We start from the raw sequence: 25,489 nt of genomic DNA, 5'->3' as shown, positions 1-25,489 counted from the left end.
TGGCTGCATGAAAATTACAGTGAGGAGACGGTCCCTGGGAGCCCCTCCGATTTCCCTGCCTTCCACAGCAGTCCAAGGACAAACAAAATATCAAACCTCCGATCTTCAGGGCTGTTCAGTCCCCTTTATGTGGTCTCTTCTCTTCAGGTACTCTGGCAGAGGAGGGTGAAATTCAGTTCTAATAGTCATGACAGGAAATGGAGTGTAACAGAACTAGAAATCACCTATGGATGTGTTTTTATTTAGGGAAAATAAAACGGCTGTAATGCTGCTTAAAATTGAGTTTGTGTCTGTTCTCAACAAATGAGTGAGTAGATTTTCAGCATGCAATTAATTGTGCAGAGCGTGATGAGCCTGCACAACGCTTGGCAACTGAGCCTGTGATCCATTGAGAATGGATCACAGGCTCAGTTGCACAGACTGTAGATGGACTACCTCTTCAGGAAATTACTTTAAAGATTTCAAGTAAAACATTTTCCACAGTTAGAAATACTGCCAGGAAAACAAGATGTTCTGTTTCAAATTTCTTTGTGAGTGCTATTTTAAAAACAAGTATGTCCATTCGTAACTACGGCGCCCAACTGACCATTCTCCAGGTGAGAGCCTTAACAATGAGTGTCGGCAGGCTATTTGACCATGATGGCGTCACAGCTGTGCCTTTTCTTATCCAATATCCACTCTTCCAGCAAGGTCATTGGATAAGAATCAGGAACTGGAAGCTTGGCTGTTTTTTTTTTCTCATCCTAGCCCAGAGAGACTGAAGCCAATTCCAGGGCTCCAACTGCTGCTCCAGCTGAGATCAGCTAAAGGGATTGAGCCTTGGGTGTTTGGTTTTAGATGGCTCAGTGCCATACTGGGTACTTTACTCACTATTCCTCTGGAGTAAACTCTATAATCCTGAGCTTTAACAGTCCAGTAAACAATGAACCATAATAATACTTGTATTTATATAGCACATTTCACATTGAAATGTCTTGATGAGGTTTTACATAATTAATTGTTATGTAGTCAAACAAAGCAATCAGTTTTCACCAGCAATGTCCCACAAGCAGCAATGGAATGAATAACCAATTAATCTGTTTTGTGATGATAAGAGGAAGAAATATTGACCATGACAGACTCCCTGCTCTCCTAGCATATAGATCTTTGTCATCCACCTAGAATGACCATAGGAATAAGCAGATGTCACATGTAAAGGACAGCACCTCTCACAATCTAGCTCGGTCCCCATACAACATTGGAGTCTCAGCCTAGCTTTGTGAACTCAAGGCCTAGAGGGAGCTGGGATCCACAGACTTTTAGCCAGAGGCATGAATGCTACCAAATGAGCCTAGCTGACACACTGAATAAACAGCATCCTGAAGGACATTTTCAACATAACAACATATATAAAAAAATCATGGATTGAGGACAGGCCACTGTGCTTCTTCCACAGACCATGTTCAATCAAGATAATCATGGATTCTATCTAAACATTTAATCTCTGGGAAAGATCTGTATAGATACTGCCTGATCGCCCCCAAATTAACCCAAGCAAAATTTGACAATATTCAGCCATTTCTATATTTGCAGTATTCAGACTTGGCCAGCTGTCCTCCACAGACATAAAGACCATCCGCACTCAAAGCACCCCCTCCCACCACAACCCCAGCAGCACAGGACTTCATCAGTTCCCATGGAGTATATGGTCATCTCCATCTGTATTTATCCCTATTACACTTTCCAACTATATATGTATACAACTCAGTTTTGCAGGAGTTAATCGACAACATCAGTGCTTTTGATAAACCTGTTCCACATCTATACTCTGTGGGGAGAAACTTTTTCTAAAACCTAGGGCACTAAGTTGGGCCGTGTAGCGCCCATTGTTTTGGCGTTACATGGCCTCTCCAACATCCAAGATGGCGTCTTGGCTGCGCACGCACGTTTCCAGCGTGACATGCACTGGGCGCCATCTTGGTATTGGAGTTAGCGCATGCGCAAATACCAAACGCCGGAAGCATGTAAAGTAAGGAGAAAATGGATACAATCAGTCTGCAACGCTGATTTAAAGTGATAAGTCCCAAAATGGTGTCTAACACTCAACTCAATGCACAGTCTTAACCCCGACCATCTGAACATGTCTTAGAGTGCCTGGAAGATCCCACCAGTGCTGTTTAAAGGGACCATGCAGGATTTACAGGTTAGTGGCTGGATTATTGTTTCTGGCTGCCAAGACATTTGTAACTGTTTTTGGAGGTCTCCTATACTTTAATACTAGGAGGCGGGGACATAGCCTAACATTTAGAGTCAGGACGTGCAGGAGTAAAGTTAGGAAATGTTTCTACACGCAAAGGTTGGGAGAAGTTTGGAACGCTCTTCTGCAAACAGTAGTTGATGCTAGCTCAATTGTGAATTCTAAATCTAAGATTGATAGATTTCTGTGAACCAAGGGTATTAAGGGATATGGGGCTAAGGCGGGTATATGGAGTTAGGTCACAGCTCAGCCATGATCTCATTGAATGGCGGAACAGGCTCGAGGGGCTAAATGTCACTGCCACTTGCTGCCTCCTGATATGTGCCACCTTCTCCTGCAAGAAAGCGGGACGTGTGTCTGGGTGATGTGCCTGTCATGGTTGAATAGCTGCCAGTTTGTGTGGCCTGTGAGTTGTGAGTGGGTGGCTTGCAACAGTGGTAATGTGTAAGGGTGAGAGGAAGCATCTGATCGGAAGAGTTGAGTACTGATTGAAAGAGTTTGTTGGTATGTGGGTGATGGGGGGTGTAGTGTGTGGAGCAGTGGATGTGGCTAGTGGTGTAGTTGGTATGAGACGCACTTGACCATTGACCTCACTCACCTTGACCACTCATGTCAAAGCATTGAACTTCTTGCACTGCATCCATGTTCATGATGCTGTGTGCCTGGCATTGACTTCATTCCCCCGTTGCCTCCCACAGCCTTTTGGGTATATGTCTGGAGAGTCTCTTGCCCCCCCCCCACAACAGATATAGGATGTCCCTCCTTCCGTCCACCTCTTGTACCAAGGCCTCTATTGCATCAGCAGAGAACCTTGGTGCACGCACTCTCGCAGGCTTGGTACAAACTCAGATCGGCAGATTGGTGAGGCCTGGCATGTAGATTGGGGGATGTGCGATTTAGTAGTGCGCAACCTTTATTCAATGTTTTAACATAGCTCATCACTTTGTAAACATAGGGATGGGAGCTGCATCTGTGTTTTGCATGTGCGATGTCTGATCTCCATTCAGACTCCATGCAGATAGCAGACTGTTATTTTCAGCAAGTAACAGGTACCAGCTACCTTTAAGAGATTTTTAAGAGACAGCCTGCCTTTAGAGATTAGAGCTTCCCCTGCTGGTGGAAAGTGCAAATTACATTGAATCCTCGTGTCAACGCTGATTCGGAACGCTGCTTGAAGGTAAATCCTCAGGCCTCACAAAAGTCTCATCCTGCCTGCACGGGGACTATCAGACGCGGGGTAATAGCGGATTGTGCTACCCGCACCCAATAATAGGCCATATCCAATTTCCCCCCCCCCCCCCCCCTCCACCCCGTATCACTGAAGTTTGCTTAAACCTGTGACATCTAGCTCTGGGTTCATTGTTTAAAGGCAAATGGTCTGCTTACATCTACAGAAACTGCTGGAAACACTCAGCTGGTCAGGCAGCATCTGCAGAGAGAGAAAAACAGATGCTGCCTGACCTCCGGAGTGTTTCCAGCATTTTCTGTTTTTATTTCAGGTTTCCAGCATCCGCAGTATTTTGCTTTTGCTTTTATCTACATCATCTTTGTCTTTCAGCATTTTAAAGACTTGTATTGTGTCTCTGCTCAATCTTTTGTTCCTCAGTGAATGAGCCTTACAAGTGCCTGCTCATAACTTAGAGCCCTAAATATTGGAATCATCCTTATCACATAATAATCATTTGTAACAGAAGGTAATCATATGAGGACTTGCTGAGAATGGTTGTACGACACTCTTGTTTATACATTTGACTGCTGTACTACCCCAGACTAGATTGAAGCATTGTATAATTAGCAGATTGGAAGGATGCAAGCTAGCAGAATATAAAGAGGAGTTTCTGGAAATTCTTAAAGGTTGAATTGCCATTACACAATGATTTCTGTTTGTTTTTAACCATGCTGTGTGGACCTGTTTTATTGCTTTGTTGATCTCCTAATTCAAGCTCATAATTTTTACCTTTCTTCATCCCTTTCACTGTAGTTCACCATAGTACGTGGGTCCATCGTTTGGGCCTATAATTACATAATAAAAACAAAAACAATCACTGTTGCTAACCACATTGCTCTCCACTGTGTTACACCCAAAATTCCTGAGTGAAACATAAATGAGAGATAACATTCAGCATTAGAAATTTACCAGAAATCGTCTCTCGAAGTGATGCCATGATAAGATATAAAAATCCTGAAAGCTATAAAAGACTTTTAGAACTCTTGAATTATAGATAGCACTGAGAAATCCAGAGACCTTTAGGGCTTCCATGTAACCCTGTACATCTCTGTGCTGTATTTCTACCCAGATTAAATGTTCTATAAGGTATCTTTCCTCCCTTTTGTCTGTAGTTTATTTGCTTGAAACTGGTGGCTTTGTTATGCAAAATATGGAGGGCGTTCCCCCATAGACTTTTGGGAAGACGGCTATGAAAAATAAATGGAAAATGTAATTGAAATATAACAGCTGATAATTAATGTATTTGTTACATCTGAAATGATGAAACAGTATTTCTGAGCCGATATAGAGGCTTTCATTTCTGTACAAGCTTACAAAACGTTAGGCTTTGAGACTGCTGATTGTAGCAGAGCAGTTCAATGAAAGCTCTTCTGAGGCAAGAATAACTGACTGGGGTGGGCTACATCCCAGCCTCTCATAAAACAGAATGATCTAGCAAGTACCAGATCATTCACTTAGCTTTTTAAAATAATTTTCTCCCCATCGTTGTAAGGCACTGGAGTACAGTTTTCGAGTCACCTGCAGTCCTCCAGAACCTCACCCAAGTGACAATTCTTCATCTGAAAGCCTAGACAGTGAATGTGGTGGAGTATTTGACTAAAGAGGGTGTCACAGGCGAGTCTCATCCTGCTCTCACCCGACATCCGCATTCATATATTTTCCAGCAGTTAGGTGCTATGATTTGCTTTAGCATTTCTCGGTTCAGGAGAGGAAATATCAGCCAGGATTCACTGTCCTGATTGGTATCTAGTTTTTTTTTTATTCGTTCATGGGATGTGGGTGTCGCGGCCTCGTTTGACTGCAAATCTGTTTGTTCCAATGGTTCAGTTGGACATTAAAGATCACATGGCACTATTTGAAGAAGAGCAGGGAGTTCTCCTGGTTTTGTGGCCAATATTCTTCCCTCAGCAAAAATAGATTAACTGGTCACGCAGCTCATTGCTGTTTGTAGGACTTGGCTGTGTGCAAAATAATTGTTGTGTTTGCCTCTATAAGAGTGATTGCATTTCAAACCAATTCATTTGATGTGAAGCTCTTTGGAACATCTTGAAAGATGTGACAAGACACTATGTAGAAGCAAGTTCTTTGTTTCTTTCTTTTTTTTCTCTCTACTCCCTCTCCTTGTGTCTTGTCCATCCATCAAATTTCAACTAAATCTTGACTATGAGAGGCACAATCACCAACTTTTTTTTCATATTGTTGTGTGTCTCAAAGACAAACAGCTAAGACATCTTGTACCAGAACAGCTTTTGAATTTACAGTAACACTCAAATATCTCTTCCAATTTGAATGAATCTCCTTTTGTATTGATTCTTGTTTCATGGTGATGGGTGGAGTAATCGCTACTGTCTAGAACTCAGAATCCATTTCTTCCCTTGTTTTTTATTGTGAGCTTGCTTCAATACTAGCCTCCATGCGTATTTCAATGACAGATACACAAGGCCTTGAAGTTATATCGTAGGGTAGGGACATGTGAATACTTAACGCATTTATATGAAATTCCATCCATCACTATGTTAATGGTCATTTACCTGTTTACAATAAATGACAATGTAATAAGTGTCTTTTGGACTCAGTTGGTAGCATTTTCAACCCCAGAATCAGAAGGTTGTGGGTTTAAATCCTATTTCCAGAAGTGCACATAATCTAGGCTGAATGGGGGAGTCATTTTGACTTTGTGCGATAGTGTTAATGGAGCAATAGTGAATCGGCAGCCTGTTTTACATCTCTCCCCATTTTATTTGTATTGACTTCAATGGAAATAAAAATTGGGGGAGCTGTAAAACAGACAGCCGATTCATTGTCGCTCATTTATCTCTGTATACCAGTGTTATATCTGAGCCTCTCCACCTCTCTCTCCTCTTTTAAGACGCTCCTCTAAACCTACCTCTTTGACCAAGCTTTGGTCACCTGTCCTACTGTCTCCTTTGGCTTGGTGTCATTTTTTTTGTATGATTGCGCTCCTGTGAAATGCCTTGGGATGTTAAAGGCACTATGTAAATGCAAGAAGTTGTTGTTGTATTGATATCTTCTATATACTACAGAGCTACTCAAGGTGTTGATGCATAAAATAAAATCAGAAACTGGCCAGGTCGCATCCATGATAATCAACATTCCAAGCGCAGGCTTTCAGTTGATTGGAAGAACATTTTTTTTCAGCCGATGAGAATCCTCTCTTCTAGACGTGCTGCCGCCTCCAAATTGGAGCAGTCCTGATGTTTAAGTAGATGTGTTGCTGTAATATTAGTGTTTGTCTCAGTGCCTCAGAGCCCAAGCTCGAAGCAAACAGAACAGAGACAGACAGGGGTTTCCCCGAAGCTATTGGCAGCCTAGAGGGTTAATTTTTTTTTTAATTAATGAAAAGTAGGGAGAAGCTATGTCTTAAAAAAACAATCAAAATTATGAGGAGAGCGGACTGTTCAGATAGAGTTATAATTTGTCCTTTTTTCTATTTTCAGGCAGAATGTCGGAACTTTATCAAAGTACTTCTGAAGAGGAATAGCAGCACGCTTTTCATATGTGGGACCAATGCCTACAATCCAGTGTGTGCAAATTACACAGTGAGTAACTGCTGCCTCCTGTAGTATTCCTGTATGTGCTTGCAAACCTGATTAGTATTGGTCTCCTTTACAGCCTGCACAACACAAGGCTCCAACAACCCAATGAGTCAGAGTTGTCAACTAAGGGATATCGGTCCTGGCAGCCTATTGAAAAATTGGAAGCTCTGTAGGACTTGTAATAGTTTGGTAAATTAGCGAGGGGGAGGGGGGCCGGAGAGAATCCTGTTGTAATGTTTTATCTCTAGATGCATTTCTAGACTCAAAAGTATCATAGAAATTTCAGCGCAGAAGGAGGCCATTTGGCTCATCGTGCCTGTACTACCTCCAGAGAGATGAGTCCAGTAACAAGGTAAGGAATGTAGGATTTAGCAGCCTTGAGGACTGGTATAGATAAGAATTGGGGTCCCTGGTCCACACAGTTTTGTGCCTAACCTAGCCACATGACATCTGCTGAGTCAGTATGAGTGAGAGTTGTAGACATAGAAACAGTGTAAATAGGTGTGTTTCAAGAAAGGTATAAATATGTAATGAAACCCTCTGTTAGGTGAACTCAGTAAGGAATCTTACAACACCAGGTTATAGTCCAACAGTTTTATTTGAAAATCACAAGCTTTCGGAGTTTACCTCCTTCGTCAGGTGAGGTAAACTTCGAAGGAGGTAAACTCCGAAAGCTTGTGATTTTCAAATAAAACTGTTGGACTATAACCTGGTGTTGTAAGATTCCTTACATTTGTCCACCCCAGTCCATCACCGGCATCTCCACATCAGGTGAACTCAGTGTTAGGAACTGCCTGGATTGGTGATGCTCCTAGCCCCTGATGGGTCTCCTACGGGTAAGTTGATCTGACTCCTGGGTCTCGAACCTTTATTCGCGGAGTGTGAATCACTTGGCAAAACTTGTTACTAATTCACTGACCAGTGAAAATAATCTTTCACTATTTACCCTCTCAAACTCTCTCATGATTTTGAACACTACCACACTGATCAATAAGGTGTCTCAGCCCCAACCTCAAAAGAGCATCCTTACATCCAACAGTATCATATTTTTCCATTTCCTGCACCAGCTACCTGTAACCTCGATTCTCAATCTACCAAGCTTTGCGATGTTGACCCGGCTCTAATTAAATGCTGTTTTCTCTGGTTTTCGTGCTTTTCAGCAAAAAGAAATGCACGGCAATTAGAAAGAGTCCCTTTAAAACTGTAGAACTGATAGAATTCCTGATTATGCTGCATGTACTGAACCAGCCTCTGTGTGAGCTGGATTTTTGACAGTCGAGATCTTAAATACAGCGATCAAACTGGTCACAATTTGTGGGGACATTAAATTCGGGTACGGTAGCATAGTGGTTATGTTACTGGGCTAGTAATCCAGAGGTCTGGACTAAAATCCAGAGTCATGAGTTCAAATCCTGCCACGGCAGCTGGCGAATTTAAATTCAATTAATTAATTAAATTCAATTAATTAAAATTTTAAAAATCTGGAATTAAAATACTAGTATCAGTAATGATGGCCATGAAACGACCGGATTGTCGTAAAAACCCATCTGGTTCACTAATGTCCTTTAGGGAAGGAAGCCTGCCGCCCTTACCCGGTCTGGCCAATATGTGACTCCAGACCCACAGCAATGTGGTTGATTCTTAATTGCCCTCTGAAATGGCCTAGCAAGCCACTCAGTTGTAAAATCTCGCTACAAAAAGTCACAATAAGAATAAAACCGGACGGACCACCTGGCATCGGACCACTTGGCACCGGACACGACAACGGCAAAACACCAAGCCCAGTCGACCCTGCAAGGTCCTCCTTACCAACATCTGGGGACTTGTGCCAAAATTGGGAGAGCTGTCCCACAGACTAGTCAAGCAACAGCCTGACATAGCCATACTCACAGAATCATACCTTTCAGCCAACATCCCAGACTCTTCCATCACCATCCCTGGGTATGTCCTGTCCCACCGGCAGGACAGACCCACCAGAGGTGGCGGTACAGTGATATACAGTCTGGAGGGAGTGGCCCTGGGAGTCCTCAACATTGACTCTGGACCCCATGAAATCTCATGGCATCAGGTCAAACATGGGCAAGGAAACCTCCTGCTGATTACCACCTACCGTCCTCCCTCAGCTGATGAATCAGTCCTCCTCCATGTTGAACACCACTTGGAGGAAGCACTGAGGGTAGCAAGGGCACAAAATGTACTCTGGGTGGGGGACTTCAATGTCCATCACCAAGAGTGGCTCGGTAGCACCACTACTGACCGAGCTGGCCGAGTCCTGAAGGACACAGCTGCTAGACTGGGCCTGCGGCAGGTGGTGAGCGAACCAACACGAGGGAAAAACTTACTTGACCTCGTCCTCACCAATCTACCTGTCGCAAATGCATCTGTCCATGACAGTATTGGTAGGAGTGACCACCGCACAGTCCTCGTGAAGATGAAATCCCGTCTTCGCACTGAGGACACCATCCAACGTGTTGTGTGGCACTACCACCGTGCTAAATGGGATAGATTCAGAACAGATCCAGCAGCTCAAAACTGGGCATCTATGAGGCGCTGTGGGCCATCAGCAGCAGCAGAATTGTATTCCAGCACAATCTGTAACCTCATGGCCCGGCATATTCCTCACTCTACCATTACCAACAAGCCAGGGGATCAACCCTGGTTCAATGAGGAGTGTAGAAGAGCATGCCAGGAGCAGCACCAGGCGTACCTAAAAATGAGGTGCCAACCTGGTGAAGCTACAACTCAGGACTACATGCATGCTAAACAGCGGAAGCAACATGCTAGAGACAGAGCTAAGCGATTCCACAACCAACGGATCAGATCAAAGCTCTGCAGTCCTGCCACATCCAGTCGTGAATGGTGGTGGACAATTAAACAACTAACGGGAGGAGGAGGCTCTGCACACATCCCCATTCTCAATGATGGCGGAGTCCAGCACGTGAGTGCAAAAGACAAGGCTGAAGCGTTTGCAACCATCTTCAGCCAGAAGTGCCGAGTGGATAATCCATCTCAGCCTCCTCCCGATATCCCCACCATCACGGAAGCCAGTCTTCGGCCAATTCGATTCACTCCACGTGATATCAAGAAACGGCTGAGTGCACTGGATACAGCAAAGGCTATGGGCCCCGACAACATCCCAGCTGTAGTGCTGAAGACTTGTGCTCCAGAACTAGCTGCGCCTCTAGCCAAGCTATTCCAGTACAGCTACAACACTGGCATCCACCCGACAATGTGGAAAATTGCCCAGGTATGTCCTGTCCACAAAAAGCAGGACAAATCCAATCCGGCCAATTACCGCCCCATCAGTCTACTCTCAATCATCAGCAAAGTGATGGAAGGTGTTGTCGACAGTGCTATCAAGCGGCACTTACTCACCAATAACCTGCTCACCGATGCTCAGTTTGGGTTCCGCCAGGACCACTCGGCTCTAGACCTCATTACAGCCTTGGTCCAAACATGGACAAAAGAGCTGAATTCCAGAGGTGAGGTGAGAGTGACTGCCCTTGACATCAAGGCAGCATTTGACCGAGTGTGGCACCAAGGAGCCCTAGTAAAATTGAAGTCAATGGGAATCAGGGGGAAAACTCTCCAGTGGCTGGAGTCATACCTAGCACAAAGGAAGATGGTAGTGGTTGTTGGAGGCCAAGCATCTCAGCCCCAGGGCATTGCTGCAGGAGTTCCTCAGGGCAGTGTCCTAGGCACAACCATCTTCAGCTGCTTCATCAATGACCTTCCCTCCATCATAAGGTCAGAAATGGGGATGTTCGCTGATGACTGCACAGTGTTCAGTTCCATTCGCAACCCCTCAGATAATGAAGCAGTCCGAGCCCGCATGCAGCAAGACCTGGACAACATCCAGGCTTGGGCTGATAAGTGGCAAGTAACATTCGCGCCAGATAAGTGCCAGGCAATGACCATCTCCAACAAGAGAGAGTCTAACCACCTCCCCTTGACATTCAACGGCATTACCATCGCCGAATCCCCCACCATCAACATCCTGGGGGTAACAATTGACCAGAAACTTAACTGGACCAGCCATATAAATACTGTGGCTACGAGAGCAGGTCAGAGGCTGGGTATTCTGCGGCGAGTGACTCACCTCCTGACTCCCCAAAGTCTTTCCACCATCTACAAGGCACAAGTCAGGAGTGTGATGGAATACTCTCCACTTGCCTGGATGAGTGCAGCTCCAACAACACTCAAGAAGCTCGACACCATCCAAGATAAAGCAGCCCGCTTGATTGGCACCCCATCCACCACCCTAAACATTCACTCCCTTCACCACCGGCGCACTGTGGCTGCAGTGTGCACCATCCACAGGATGCACTGCAGCAACTCGCCAAGGCTTCTTCGACAGCACCTCCCAAACCCGCGACCTCTACCACCTAGAAGGACAAGGGCAGCAGGCGCATGGGAACAACACCACCTGCACGTTCCCCTCCAAGTCACACACCATCCCGACTTGGAAATATATCGCCGTTCCTTCATTGTCGCTGGGTCAAAATCCTGGAACTCCCTTCCTAACAGCACTATGGAAGAACCGTCACCACACGGACTGCAGCGGTTCAAGAAGGCGGCTCACCACCACCTTCTCAAGGGCAATTAGGGATGGGCAATAAATGCCGGCCTTGCCAGCGACGCCCACATCCCGTGAACGAATAAAAAAAAAATTTTAAAAATTCCAGGATCTGCTTAATGTACATCTCCATTCCTCACCATGATATTTCAACATGCAAAAAAAATTGAATGATTTGATTATCAAAACATTTACTGTTGAGTGGAATTTTATTTTTTCCCAAGGTTTTATCTTTTCCACACTTGATTCAACGTCTAAAGTGGGTCCCATTTCCTCTCATTTTAATTCTGTATTCCTCTTAAATGAATGTTTCTGACATTTGTACTTTGTGATGAACAGACCTTTTCATAGGACAGGAACGGAATCGATCTGTCCCTGTAACCTTTGCAACACATTCTTTTTCTTTGTGTTAGGAAGAAATCTATAAGCTGTGCAACACGTCAATTTATTTCAGCACCACCTTGGTGGCGCGGTTTTGGAAATCATAGGGGCCTGTGACACGATTTTCTTTAGTTCAAATTTCACGAAGACTTGACTTTGTTATTGTACATTTGCGTGCCTTCAGCGACAGTCAGGTAGTTGTTTACATTCCTATGAGACTTGAGACTCTGGGATCGAATTCTGATTGCTCCTTAATTCTGCATATGCAGATAATTTCTTCAAAATCTCCCATCCCTTACAAGTCCCAATGTACCCTACAGCAAGCTAAAAAGATCCCAGAATAATTGTTAACGGAATTATTCTTAAAGTGTAAAGGAATTTAGGGAGATGTGTGGGGTAATTTTATGAGTCGGCCTTGCCAGCAGGAAACTTTCCCTGCTGATATGTATAGCAGAAATTTGGGCACGTACTGATTTTACGATTATGGTCAGAAAATCATGGGTCACGTGCTCCTTAATTTCTGATGTATAGGCCAGTGGTAACACGGACTCATAAAATCCTCCCTCGTATCTCCTTATTTGTTATCCCATTTTCACCCTCATCTTCTGAAGGTATCAACTTATGCTGGGTATAATTCCTTGGGCACCGCCATCCCTCTGTTACCTCACTCAAGTGGCCAATCTTCATGTGTTATCCTATACAGTCAAGGTCAGCAGGATATTCCAGGACTAGGGGGCACAGTCTAAAAATTAGAGCCAGACCTTTCAGGAGTGAGATTAGAAAACATTTCTACACACAAAGGGTGGTAGAAGTTTGGAACTCTCTTCCGCAAACGGCAATTGATACTAGCTCAATTGCTAAATTTAAATGTGAGATAGATAGCATTTTGGCAACCAAAGGTATTAAGGGATATGGGCCAAAGGCAGGTATATGGAGCTAGGTCACAGATCAGCCATGATCTTATCAAATGGCGGAGCAGGCACGAGGGGCTGAATGGCCTACTCCTGTTCCTATGTTCCTATGTTCTTATGATATCCAACTTTGGAAGTTATCACAGCCGAGCCCAATCCTTTCCTCACTCTCTGGAAACACATCAAGTTCCCTCCATTTATACCATGCACTTCATTGACCTCCCAATTTCTTATTCCACAAGCTTATTATCCTTTGGGTAAAAAGTTCTGCCTGACTTTCCTTCCTTTCTTACTCCTAATTTTTAACTATAGTTCCCCTAGTATTTGATCCCTTTGCCGTAGTGAACATTGGGTTCATTTTACGATTTAGACTCCCAACATGGACATTCAGCCACAGAGGTCAACTCGCCCGATTCGTAGCTTGCACAGTTTCCCACCTAATTATATAGATGGCCAAACGTACAAGCCATGGATTGATCAGGCTAACATCCAAATTCCTGATAGATGCCCCCATCACATGAAGCTTTGTGCCAGGAGTGCCAAATTGCTAAATTACACCAGTATGTCAAGATGAGCCATGTCAATTCCCTTCACAATCTTGAATGCACACCAATTTTTTTGATATATCCACTTCTTTAACTCCAGAAGAGTGCTCTGTTTACCATGTGTGGCCTGCACTTGGAGCTGTCCTTGCTGCCAAGATCGTATCTGACTGTTCCCTACAGCTGTCTGAAATTGGCAGTAGATGGCTGTCCAATTAGTCCTAGATGTGTTACGACATATCATAACCTTTTATTGTCCACTAAATTCTTTTTTGGAGTCTTTGGGTTTGGATGGTTTGTTGTTTTCCCAGTTGTGGAGTAAGGAGGAGAATTCTTCACATTGACATTTGATATTCTCTGGCGTTGTTGAGTCCATGTTACTGGCGTACACTAATTTCAGCATGCTGGTTGGTTGAGCTGTTCAAAGCATTTACTTGAGAAAAAAAAGAGGCTGAATATTGGGCTCCTAAATAGACACAATGGGGTCGATTTTAACTCGGGGCTGGACCTGCGTATTGTGGAGGGCTCGGAGCGGACGGTGCACTCGGAAGACAGAGGGTGGTTGTAGAGGGTTGTTTTTCAAACTGGAGGCCTGTGACCAGCGGTGTGCCTCAGGGATCGGTGCTGGGTCCGCTGTTATTTGTTATTTATATTAATGATTTGGATGAGAATTTAGGAGGCATGGTTAGTAAGTTTGCAGATGACACCAAGATTGGTGGCATTGTGGACAGTGAAGAAGGTTATCTAGGATTGCAACGGGATCTTGATAAATTGGGCCAGTGGGCCGATGAATGGCAGATGGAGTTTAATTTAGATAAATGTGAGGTGATGCATTTTGGTAGATCGAATCGGGCCAGGACCTACTCCGTTAATGGTAGGGCGTTGGGGAGAGTTATAGAACAAAGAGATCTAGGAGTACAGGTTCATAGCTCCTTGAAAGTGGAGTCACAGGTGGATAGGGTGGTGAAGAAGGCATTCAGCATGCTTGGTGTCATTGGTCAGAACATTGAATACAGGAGTTGGGATGTCTTGTTGAAGTTGTACAAGACATTAGTAAGGCCACACTTGGAATACTGTGTACAGTTCTGGTCACCCTATTATAGAAAGGATATTATTAAACTAGAAAGAGTGCAGAAAAGATTTACTAGGATGCTACCGGGACTTGATGGTTTGACTTATAGGGAGAGGTTAGATAGACTGGGACTTTTTTCCCTGGAGAGTAGGAGGTTTAGGGGTGATCTTATAGAAGTCTATAAAATAATAAGGGGCATAGATAAGGTAGATAGTCAAAATCTTTTCCCAAAGGTAGGGGAGTCTATAACGAGGGGGCATAGATTTAAGGTGAGAGGGGAGAGATACAAAAGGGTCCAGAGGGGCAATTTTTTCACTCAAAGGGTGGTGAGTGTCTGGAACGAGCTGCCAGAGGCAGTAGTAGAGGCGGGTACAATTTTGTCTTTTAAAAAGCATTTGGACAGTTACATGGGTAAGATGGGTATAGAGGAATATGGGCCAAGTGCAGGCAATTGGGACTAGCTTAGTGGTATAAACTGGGCGACATGGACATGTTGGGCCGAAGGGCCTGTTTCCATGTTGTAACTTCTATGATTCTATGATTCTATAAGTAATGATGGAAGCAAGACCCGGCCAATTGTAACAAATATTCTGATAAACCTATTGTCCACTTGTTGGGTGAATGTTATTTCCAATATGATTAAAATCTATTTTTTTCCTCTTAATTATCACAGGGAGAACAAAACTGGGGGAAAAATGCACAAAAACAGTTTAAGTGCCCGTGATAGGTACAATCCACCGAGCAGATATCAGGTTCAATCCCTCTTGTGTACTGACATGGCCGGGACAACAATAGGGTCACTATTGCCATGATTTTAAAAGTGAAAAATGGGTGGGTTGGGGACGGGGTGGTGGGGCATTCAAAATTGCAACCATTTCAACTGCCTCCAACCCGCCCATTTCCAGTTTTCACCGGGGCGGGCGACCAACCCGCTCCCAGGTGGCGGGTCAGGCCTTAAAGCTTTATAAGGAGGCGTCGGGCCTCCATTTTCCCACAGTTTCCGATTTCAACCCCGGGGGAACGGGATTCCTGGGCCTTCTCTTTCACGCCTCGTGAAAGAAGGCGAGAAGATCTGAGACTAACAGATCTGTGCCTTTTTGGCACAGCTTGTGGGCTCGGAGGAGCAGGAGTGCTTCCCCCAGGCCCAACAAGCCTACATACAGCGACACTTCCCCCCCTCAACGATCACGGACCCACACCCCCGATCTCTGCCCCCCCCTCCCCCAAGGATCGCAGACCCCCTGACCCCCTATTACCCACCCCAACGATCGTGGACCCCCGACCTCAATCCCCCAACGATCGTTGACCCCCAATCCCAACAACCCCCCCCCGTGACTGACTCCCGATCCCTCCCCCATGACTGGTGACCCCTGTGCCAACCTATGCCCCGTGCCCATGTGCCAACCTATGCCTAACCATGCCCCCATGCCCCCCCATCATCCATACAAACAAAGACTTACCTGAAGATTTCCCTGAACACGTCCTCTCCCTGGCAAGTCTCCCGTCCGACTGAGACCAGCCTGTCAATCAGGCCGGTCAGTCGGATGGCGAACTGATGAAAAAAAAAGATGTCAAAATCGTAAGGACGTCCGGGAAATCTGTACTTCCAGGTTACCCATCTGCAATTTGACACCCCTGCCCCCTTCCCGGCTCGGGGTCAAAATCATGCCCTATGATTGACCTGAGCATCCGTGGATTAGGGAGAGGAAAATCAGTCTGGATGCGTCCTCCTGATTGCTATCCAATGACCCCTGCTGGAAAGTGTGCACAAGTGGTCGTTGGGTCAGAATTGGGTCGGATTTGGCTGTAATGCTCACACTCGACCCGCAGCTTGGCTGTGGTACCAGAGGGCTACCAATACCCTGCTGAACTGTACCTCAGCAAGAGTTAGCACCTTCAGGAGAGGAGGAGAGAAAAGGGGAGGGAAAAAATTGGACAAAAAGAAGCATACGCAGCAGATTCAGTCAGTGTATATTAAGTGTAAGTAAATATCTGGTACTTCATTCATTCACATCTTACACGAGTGTATGGGTACGGTAGCATTGTGGTTGTGTTACTGGTCTAGTAATCCAGAGACATGAGTTCAAATTCCGCCACGGTAGCTGGGGAATTTAAATTCAGTTAATTAAATGAAATCTGGAATAAAAAGCTAGTATCATTACCATGAAAATACCAGATTGTCATAAAAACCCATTTGGTTCACTAATGTCCTTTAGGGAAAGAAACCTGCTGTCCTTACCTGGTCTGGCCTATATGTGACTCCAGACCACAGCAATGTGTTTGATTCTTAATTGCCTTCTGAAATGGCATAGCAAGCCACCCAGTTGTACAATCCTGCTACCACACGGACTACAACGGTTCAAGAAGGCGACTCACCACCACCTTCTCAAGGGCAATTAGGGATGGCAATAAATGCTGGCCTTATCGTCAAGGCCCACATCCAATGAATTAAAAAAGTGTGTTGGTCAGGTGTGTTGCGTATGCGTCAGGTGTGTGTAGGGAGTGGCATAAATTGCTGGAGCAAATCGGCATTTTTGGTTGGGATGCTTTTCTTTCACCATCTATTGCAGTCTCGGTGTGTTGTAGGATTTGGCCTCTCCCCTGGTTACTTACAATGGGTCACGACGTGAACGCATCTGCCTTTGTTGATTTGTTGGCTGCAAGAATTTTGAGAAATTGCAAGACTGTCCATGTCATCTCCTTTCTGCTCCAGAATTGACATTTCTTTGTCAAGATGGATGGTCAGTAATGTCACTGGCATACTCAGTGTAATGGATTGTCCCAAGGCTCAGTGCTGGCACCCCTGCTGTTTAATGTCTACGCAAATGACCAACCAGAATTCCCTAATGTGCACAGTTTCATCTGTGCCGACGATCTCTGCATCGCCACCGATTGGAAAGATTTGAGATCGTTCAGCGTATCCTAACTAACTCCCTGAGTATACTTGGAGAATCAATATTGAGGCACGTGGTCCCTCAATACCGACCCTTGCAAGACACAAGTATGCACCTTCCACCTGAAACACCATCAGGCCCAACAAAAACTCCAGAGAACTCGGAATGGTACAATCCTTGAGCACTATGAGTATCTGGTGTACCTTGGACTCACATTAGACCGACCGCTGACATTCAAAGAGCACATCAAGAAGCTGAAAAAGAAAGTAATCTCCAGAAATTGGCCAACACAAAATGGGGAGCTGACCTCTCAACAATCCGAGCAACCAGTCTCACCCTGTATTACTCAGTTGCAGAGTACGGTGCCCCAGTATGATCATGCGCAAGCCACGAACACAAAATTGACACTGATTTCAATCAATCCTGTGGGGTCATCACAGGGACTTTGAGTCCCACACTATCACTATACTGCTTGGAGGGGATTCTACCACCGTCAATGAGGCTGGATGCCATCAGTAAAAAAGGAGAGACAAAAACAGGTGTATGATCCCAGAATATAAACTATAAACCCACTGCAAGAGCACATTCCACCACCCAAAAGGCTGAAGTCCAGAAAGAGCTTTGCTTCTGAAACTGCCTTACCCCAAAATTGTAGAAGGCTACAGAGTTACAAAATGGCAGGAATTGCTAATGATCTTGGAGAACCTGGTTCCTTCAGAACAACAACTTCCAGGCACTGACCTCGCACGAAAACACTGATATATCCAAGAGCTGGAGTGGCAAAGACTGCTGGCAATATGACCAAGGGAAAGCTGAGAAACAACCCCAGATGTGAACATGGAGAGATTAGTCAGACACTTGAACACTGCCTGTTGCAGTCCCACCTGTCAACATCCTGTACTCCCGAAAAACTATTGAGATAAATGCCAGCATTAGATTCTGCCGGCCCTTTTGGAGTGACAAGCTACGATAATGATGACCACTCTGGCTTCACTAGTTGGCATCTTTTTTAAAAGGGGCATTGAGGCATTGATGGGCATCTTTGCATGAGTAAATTTTTAGGAAGTGGGCCCAGGTATCTCCCTAGTTCCAGAGGCATCCAGTACGTCACCTGTTCAGATTGTCATACGTCCTAAAGATGCAAATCAGTGTCTTTTCTGTTTATATCATGGTTTAAGCTATCGATCTGGGCTGACAAAAGTGATTGACCAAAGTGCATAATAATAAATAAATCATTGCATAAATATTACTTCCAATATGATTACAATGTATTCCATTGAATAAGATGAAAGGTTAGCATGCTAGATTCACTCAACTCCACTGATATAGTCTGAAAATGTTCATAGCTTCATTCCAATAGTTTATATCATGATCAGATCTGTTTGGTTACAATATAACATCGAGAGGTTTGGCCTTCAATGTGGTCTTTTGCCATTTTATCTTCCTTCTGAGGGTATTGATTTACAGCTAAACAGCGTACATCCCTGTCCGAATGAGTGTTAATGTTAGTTTTCTATTTTGGCGAATTGGCGTAAAATGTTTTGCGGATTGTGTGTGTATAAGGACTGAGGTCAGCAAGAAAAATGTCACACAAGTTGTGGCAATGATTAAGTGCAGTTTCTATAGACCTACAGAAAGGGATTCTGTTACTTTAATTTACTTAATTGACCATAACTCAAACAAACTCTGTAGTGTGAAGAATCCCGGGGGTTAAAATTTTATAAACGCAACTGGTTAGAAATGTAGGATTTCTTCCTTCTCTTTTGAACTAGGTTTACATTTCTAAAGAAAAAAAACACGAGAATAAAGAGACCCTTGTTCCCAATCCTAGGTTTCCGAAGAACGGCTGATTAGGATAGGATTTGTCAATTGTGTTTATACTGGGTATGTGACAAGTGTTTACCTAATCAGGTAGCTGGTGCTGGGGGCCTAAGGATTACATTTCCTTTAGACTTTCAGAAAACACAAAAGGCCTTGTCTATCATTCAGTGTTGCGTGAAAATGGGAAGGGGCTGGTGTAAGGATGAGTGTTGGTAGTTACTGGCTGTGCATTGAAAATGGAGGAGATAGAAAATAAACTAGTCAGTCATCATAATCAAAGGATAAATGTCACAAGACCTTGCCATCATGATTTCCCCCCTGCCACCTCCTATAGCTGTCTCCCCATTGTCATTCTTCCATCCAGGTTTTCCCGTACAGTCTGACCACCTCAGATTTGGCCTTCAATGTGGCCTTTTGCCATTTTATCTTCCTTCAGAGGGTATTGATTTACAGCTAAACAGCGTACATCCCTGCCCGACACAGTCTACAATTTACGGGCTTATGAAGTCCAAGCTTGATGTCGTCAAACTACTACTCATCCTCTCTCCCACTCTTTTCAACTTTGACGGTGTCCTGCACTATTTGCCCAGGTGCTTCAAAAAGAAAATCTCATTATAACATGCACTGTTAGTGCACACGGGCTGCCCCTCCTAAATACTTCACGTCAGCCTTTCTGTCCTTCCAGCTGATACCCAACATACCCCTTGCATAGTTCATTCCAAAATAAATCATATTCAATTAGACCACAGAGTTCTACTATCATGAGGTCGACTAATCCAGTTTATATCCATTTGCACTACACATCCATAGACTGGATTGTTTTATTTGTTTTAAATTAAAGCTCAGGTTGTGTACAAGTCCGTGATTGTCACTGTATGTTCTCTGACAATAGCAAATTCTGAGAGTCCTACAGGATTGTGTTGTGTAGGGAGGAGAACCAAATCCAAGTGGAGAATCCAAATCTCAGATGTTCTGAAAATTCCAAATAGTCCTTCAGTTCTGTGTGGTTCTGGTGCCAGAACAGGCAGCAGGTCTAAATTAGAGTCACTGGATAATTGCAAGATGCCTGAAGAAGTGTCTAACAGCAGTTAGTAAATATCTATCTGCACACTTAGCTCTCACACAGTGAATGGTGTCTGAAAATGTAACTATAAAATGTAACATAATTGAGGGATGGCAAAAGTGAAGCTTATTTCATAGTTCAAACCATCAATCGAGGCTGAATTCAAAAACCGTACTATTGACAAAAGTGCATAATGATAAATAAATCATTGCATATTCCTGCCAATGTATCTTCACTGAATGAGGTGAAAGATCAGCATGGTAACACCAACCAGTCCCACTGCTATATTCTTAAAATGTCTGAAACTTCACTCATTGTCTTTTAATTATCCAGTAACTCAAGTTGATAGTCTTGACATGATGCCTGTTCCAGTGCGAGAGATGTGACGTATAGGGTTGTACTGTGCATGTACAGAAATACTACTTTGTATAGAATTACTAACCTCCCACCCAACTCCCCAATCCCACCAGACTTTTTTTTTCCCTTTTAAGTAATTACATTTCCTTTAAAAAGGATCAATCTGACAATATAATTTCATCTGCTGTAAAAGATGTCTTTTGGGGAAAGTAACGTGATTAGTGCTAGGGTTGGAGGCTTTAATTCCTCCTTTGAAATCTGAGGAATGCAGTATGATATGAAACCATTTATCCCCTAGGCTGTCACTTAACATCATTTTGGAATTAAAAGCTACAGTTCAGAAAACAAAGTGGGAAAACTCATACAGGTGCATTCGTGTTTTTTTTAATGGAAAAATGTAATAGATCCTTGAAACTTCAGGAAATTAATATTACATTACAATCAGGGTGTGCGGTGAACAGGCTAAAAGACTTTAGGTTTACTTCATATGAATTAGAAGTGGCAGTAAGCACAGGAGACATGAGTTCTCCTAAGAAGAAGACTTTGTTAGGATGATTTAGAAAGGGAGGTGTTTGTTGGAAATTTTCTTGAAGTTACCTCGCTCTTCAGGTATGTTCATTCAAATGGTAAGGTTTTTTTTTATGTTCTCCCCTTCTTTCTGGAAAGTGCGGACTCTTCCTAGCATACACCTCCACGGGCATCTGCATTCCTCCTGTACCTTGCCCAAATGGGCATTCTTCATGTGTGATCTTAGATAGTGAGCGTTGGCCTGCTGTTCAACCACGGCCAAGCTCAATTTTATCCTCATCTATGAACTTTCTAGCAGGAGTTACTGAATCACAATCAGGAGCTGACTCCTTTGCTAATTTTTCCCCCTCTCATCAAGGAATTCAGTGATACTATTGAACATGGACTGCAATCCCAACATCTCTCTCTGTTGTTCTCCACAATACTTGATGGGCTGTAGATAGAGCCTGAGATACATATAAAGCAGGAATTTCACTGAGGGACATTGAAGTGAAGGAGTGGTGGGGGATGGGGGGGCTACCAGGAGCTCCTGAGTTACATTATAGTTCTATATATTATATTATAGTCCCATATATTATTGTCCTATGACCAGTCAAACTACACTCTTGCCTCCACCCAAAACCCTGAGTTATATTACAACCTTGTATTCACACTTTCATACACCATTTATTGTGTGCGAAAGTTAACAGTGGAACTAAATACTTGCTAACTGCCGTTAGGCATTTTTTCAGGTGTCTTTAAATTATCCAATGACTCAATTAAGTTGACAGATTGTGGTTTAAGCGCAGAAATTACATCCTTATTGTACCATATATGTCCAGTTATTTTCCTTTTTCTGTCTCTTTGCCCTCAAGGTTATTCCATTTATTTGTGCTAAACAGCTCCTCTCCCTCTACCATTTACAACACTTCTGTTGTTGAAGCAGAGTCCATAAATTCTTTTAAAAAAGAATTCAGTAGTTGCCTGAAAAAGAGGAATGGAGAGGGAGCAGGAAAGTAGCTTTAGAATTGATAGTTCATGGGGAGAAAAACACCTGTGCAGATTTGATGGGCTGAATAGCCTATTTCTGTACAGTAAAGTTCTATGATTCTAAACAGCAGCATTCATCATTGCGAATTGTGGTTTGTGTGAGCAAGCCAGTGGCCTATGCTTCAGAATCAATTTATCTAACCTTTGAGGTTTACTTTCTATGGGTGAGTTCTCATTCCTTAAAGTGTTTATTTTGTTATGTCTTGATTTATGTTGAACAGTTTCCCTTCAGTTACTGTGTTTTGCTTCACCAAGATTCATTAAGGGTCGATTTTCTCGGGACTATGTCATATTGGGTAGGTGTAGTCGAAAATAATAATCTACCTCAATCAAAGCAAAAATGTGATTGAAGGGATTTATAATTTGGGCCTTGGACTAAGATTTTGCGTCTACCTTTTTACCAAGAGTTATTACCTATCTTCTCACATAATGTCCCGTTGGCTGTTTGCACCACTTAGCCTGGTACAGAAACATAAAGACCAGGGGGTTTAACACCCCTGCATTAAGGAGGGGGGGAAAGTAATCAATATACCTGTTTCTGATCATTATCCAGTCATCCCTGCTCTGAGAAGCATTGAGTGATTACAGGATGGAGCTCTTCATTGAGGCTTCGCATGGTCCAATAACCTGCAGACACTCATACTCTACACTCACACTATAACAATAGCCACTTGCATGAAGTACCGGAAGGCAGCTGATGTGGAACTGTACTCCGGCACTGTTAAGAGAGGAGCAGAGAAAATTGTAAAGGAAACAAGGAATTGTATCTTTCTACACAGGATAGCTCCCTTTGAATTCAAAATGCTTTTGATATCAGCAAGTGATCCTTGCTTGTAATAAGGAGCAAAGATCAGGAGTGCTTCATTAACTTTGCTGGCTCTTGGTGTAGATGAAGCTGAGTTGCACTTTAAGATTCTCGAGTGGTGAGTTGGTGTATTTTCATCATTTTAAATGTCACCCCTCCCGATCTCTGTAACCTCCTCCAATCCTACAACCTAACAAGAACCCTGCACTCCTCCAAATTCTGACCATTTGTGCATCCCCGATTTCCGTCGCTTCACCATTGGCAGCCATGCCTTCAGCTGCCTAGGCCCTAATTCCCTCCCTCAACCTCTCTGCCTTTCTGCCTCTCTCTCCTCCTTTAAGACGCTCCTTAAAACCTACCTCTTTGACCAAGCTTTTGGTCACCTGTCCTAATATCTCCTTATGTGGTTCACTTTCAAATTTTGTCTGATGAAGCGCCTTGGGACGTTTTACTATGTTAAAGTTGCTATATAAATGCAAGTTGTTGTTGTTGTCATTGTTGTTGTTTGCTGAGTTGATTCCTGAATGGAACGACCCTCTTGAGTCAGAAGGTTAAGGGTTCGAGTCCCACTCCAGAGACTTGAGCACAAAATCCAGGTTGACGCTCCAGTGCAGTACTGAGGGAGGGCTGTATTGTCGGAGGTGCCGTCTTTCGGATGAGACGTTAAACCGAGGCGCTGTCTGCCCTCTCAAGTGGACGTAAAAGATCTCATGGCAGTATTTCGAAGAAGAGCAGGGGAGTTACCCCCAGTGTCCTGGCCAACATTTATCCCTCAACCAACATCACTAAAACAGATTATCTGGTCATTATCACATTGTTGTTCGTTGGACCTTGCTGTGTGCAAATTGGCTGCCGCATTTCCAACATTACAACCGTGACTACACTTCAAAAAGTACTTAATTGGCTATAAAGCGCTTTGGAAAATCCTGAGGTCGTGAAAAGCACTATATAAATGCAAGTCTTTCGTTCTTTGTAATGGATGTAAGTGGGATTATTCACTTCAAATATAGCAAAATTGCAGAAAGTCAGCTCCGACTAGCCATCTGTCTCCAGCAATAGAATATTCTACAATCCCATCCAGTACTTTAGATAAATATCCTGCTTGCCTTAGCTAATTTAAGGAGAACCAGTGTTCATTGATGTTCAAAAAGGATCACAATCTAATATTCAAAACATGGCTATTTTTCTTCTATGTTTTTGAAACAAAACAATTTCAACGCTCAGCATCATTGCTTACTTTCTCCAAAATTAAAACTCATAGCGAACACTTACCTCATTATTCACTCCTTCCTGTTAAATTATGTTTAAAAATGCAGCTTTTGAAAAAAGTGCAGCTATAGAACATGATGTTTCCCACGCCAGATTACACACTCTGAAGTGTCGTTTCCTTTTCAGAAATAAGTGTAATTTTGCAGTTATCATCAAGATTTAATTTGTATCTGCTTCACTTAATCCACCACATGCCAAATATCAATGGCAACTTTCAAATCGACAGATCTACAGAACGTTGGTTTGGAGGCTGTTACTATAGAATATTGGGCATGATTTTAACAGTGAAAAAGGGGTGGGTTGGGGGCGGGGGGCATTCAAAATTGCAATCATTTCAGACCCGCCCCCAACCCACCCCTTTCCGTTTTTCACCGGGGTGGGACGAAGGGCGGGCGACCAGAAGGCGGGTCGAGCCTTAAAACCTTTCAAGGTGGCTTTGGGCCTCCATTTTCCCACAGTTTCCAATTTCAACCCCAGGGGGCCGGGTTTCCTGGGCGTTCTCTTTTACACCTCATGAAAGGAGACAAGAAGGCCCGAGACTAACAGATAGGTGCCTTTCTGGCACAGCTTGTGGGCCCAGACGAACAGGAGTGCTTCCCCCAGTCCCAACAAGCCTACCTGTGGCGACTCCCCCAACGATTGCGGATCCCCGAACCTCCAGCCCCCCAAACAATCGCGGACCCCCGACTCCGATCCCCCCCACCCAATGATCGCGGACCCCCGCGAGGACCCCCGATATCAACAACCCCAATCCCTCCCCCCATGACTGCGACCCCCGTGCCAACTTATGCCCACCCACGCCCCCTGTGCCCACCCATGCCCTTCCATGCCTCCCTCCCATCCATACAAACTAAGACTTACTGAACACGTCCTCTCCCTGGCTGCTCTCCTGACCGACTGTCAATCAGGCCGGTCAGTCGGACGGCAAACCGACAAAAAAAAAATGAAAGACGTCCTTAGGTCAAAATCGTAAGGACGTCCGGGAAACCATACTTCCGGATTTTCCGTCCGCAATTTGACCCCCGCCCCACTTCCTGGCTCGGGGTCATGATTATGCCCATTATGTAGAGTATTAGTCATTGGTGCTAGCTTCCTCTTGTGGTACACCGGGAACTTGAATACATAATCTAGGCTGACACTTCAGTACAGTACTGAGGAAGTGCTGCATTGTTGGAGGTGCTGTCTTTCGAATGAGATGTTAAGCTGAGGTCCCATTCAGG

The 25,489-nt window shown here is 44.1% G+C and overlaps 1 protein-coding gene across 1 annotated transcript in view; it reads left to right on the top strand.

Annotated features, from left to right (window-relative positions):
• Positions 1-25,489, top strand: part of LOC137299736 (semaphorin-6B-like) — a 403,979-nt gene that overhangs the window by 264,772 nt on the left and 113,718 nt on the right. The window contains exon 7 of the mRNA XM_067968676.1: positions 6,923-7,024. Coding sequence (XP_067824777.1) covers positions 6,923-7,024 — 102 coding nt within the window. The remainder of the gene's footprint in view (positions 1-6,922; positions 7,025-25,489) is intronic.

The sequence above is a fragment of the Heptranchias perlo genome, chromosome 29 (assembly GCF_035084215.1).
Source record: "Heptranchias perlo isolate sHepPer1 chromosome 29, sHepPer1.hap1, whole genome shotgun sequence".
Lineage (NCBI taxonomy): Eukaryota > Metazoa > Chordata > Chondrichthyes > Hexanchiformes > Hexanchidae > Heptranchias > Heptranchias perlo.
Note: the sequence above shows the minus strand (reverse complement) of the source record. Positions and strands in the feature narration are given on the sequence as shown.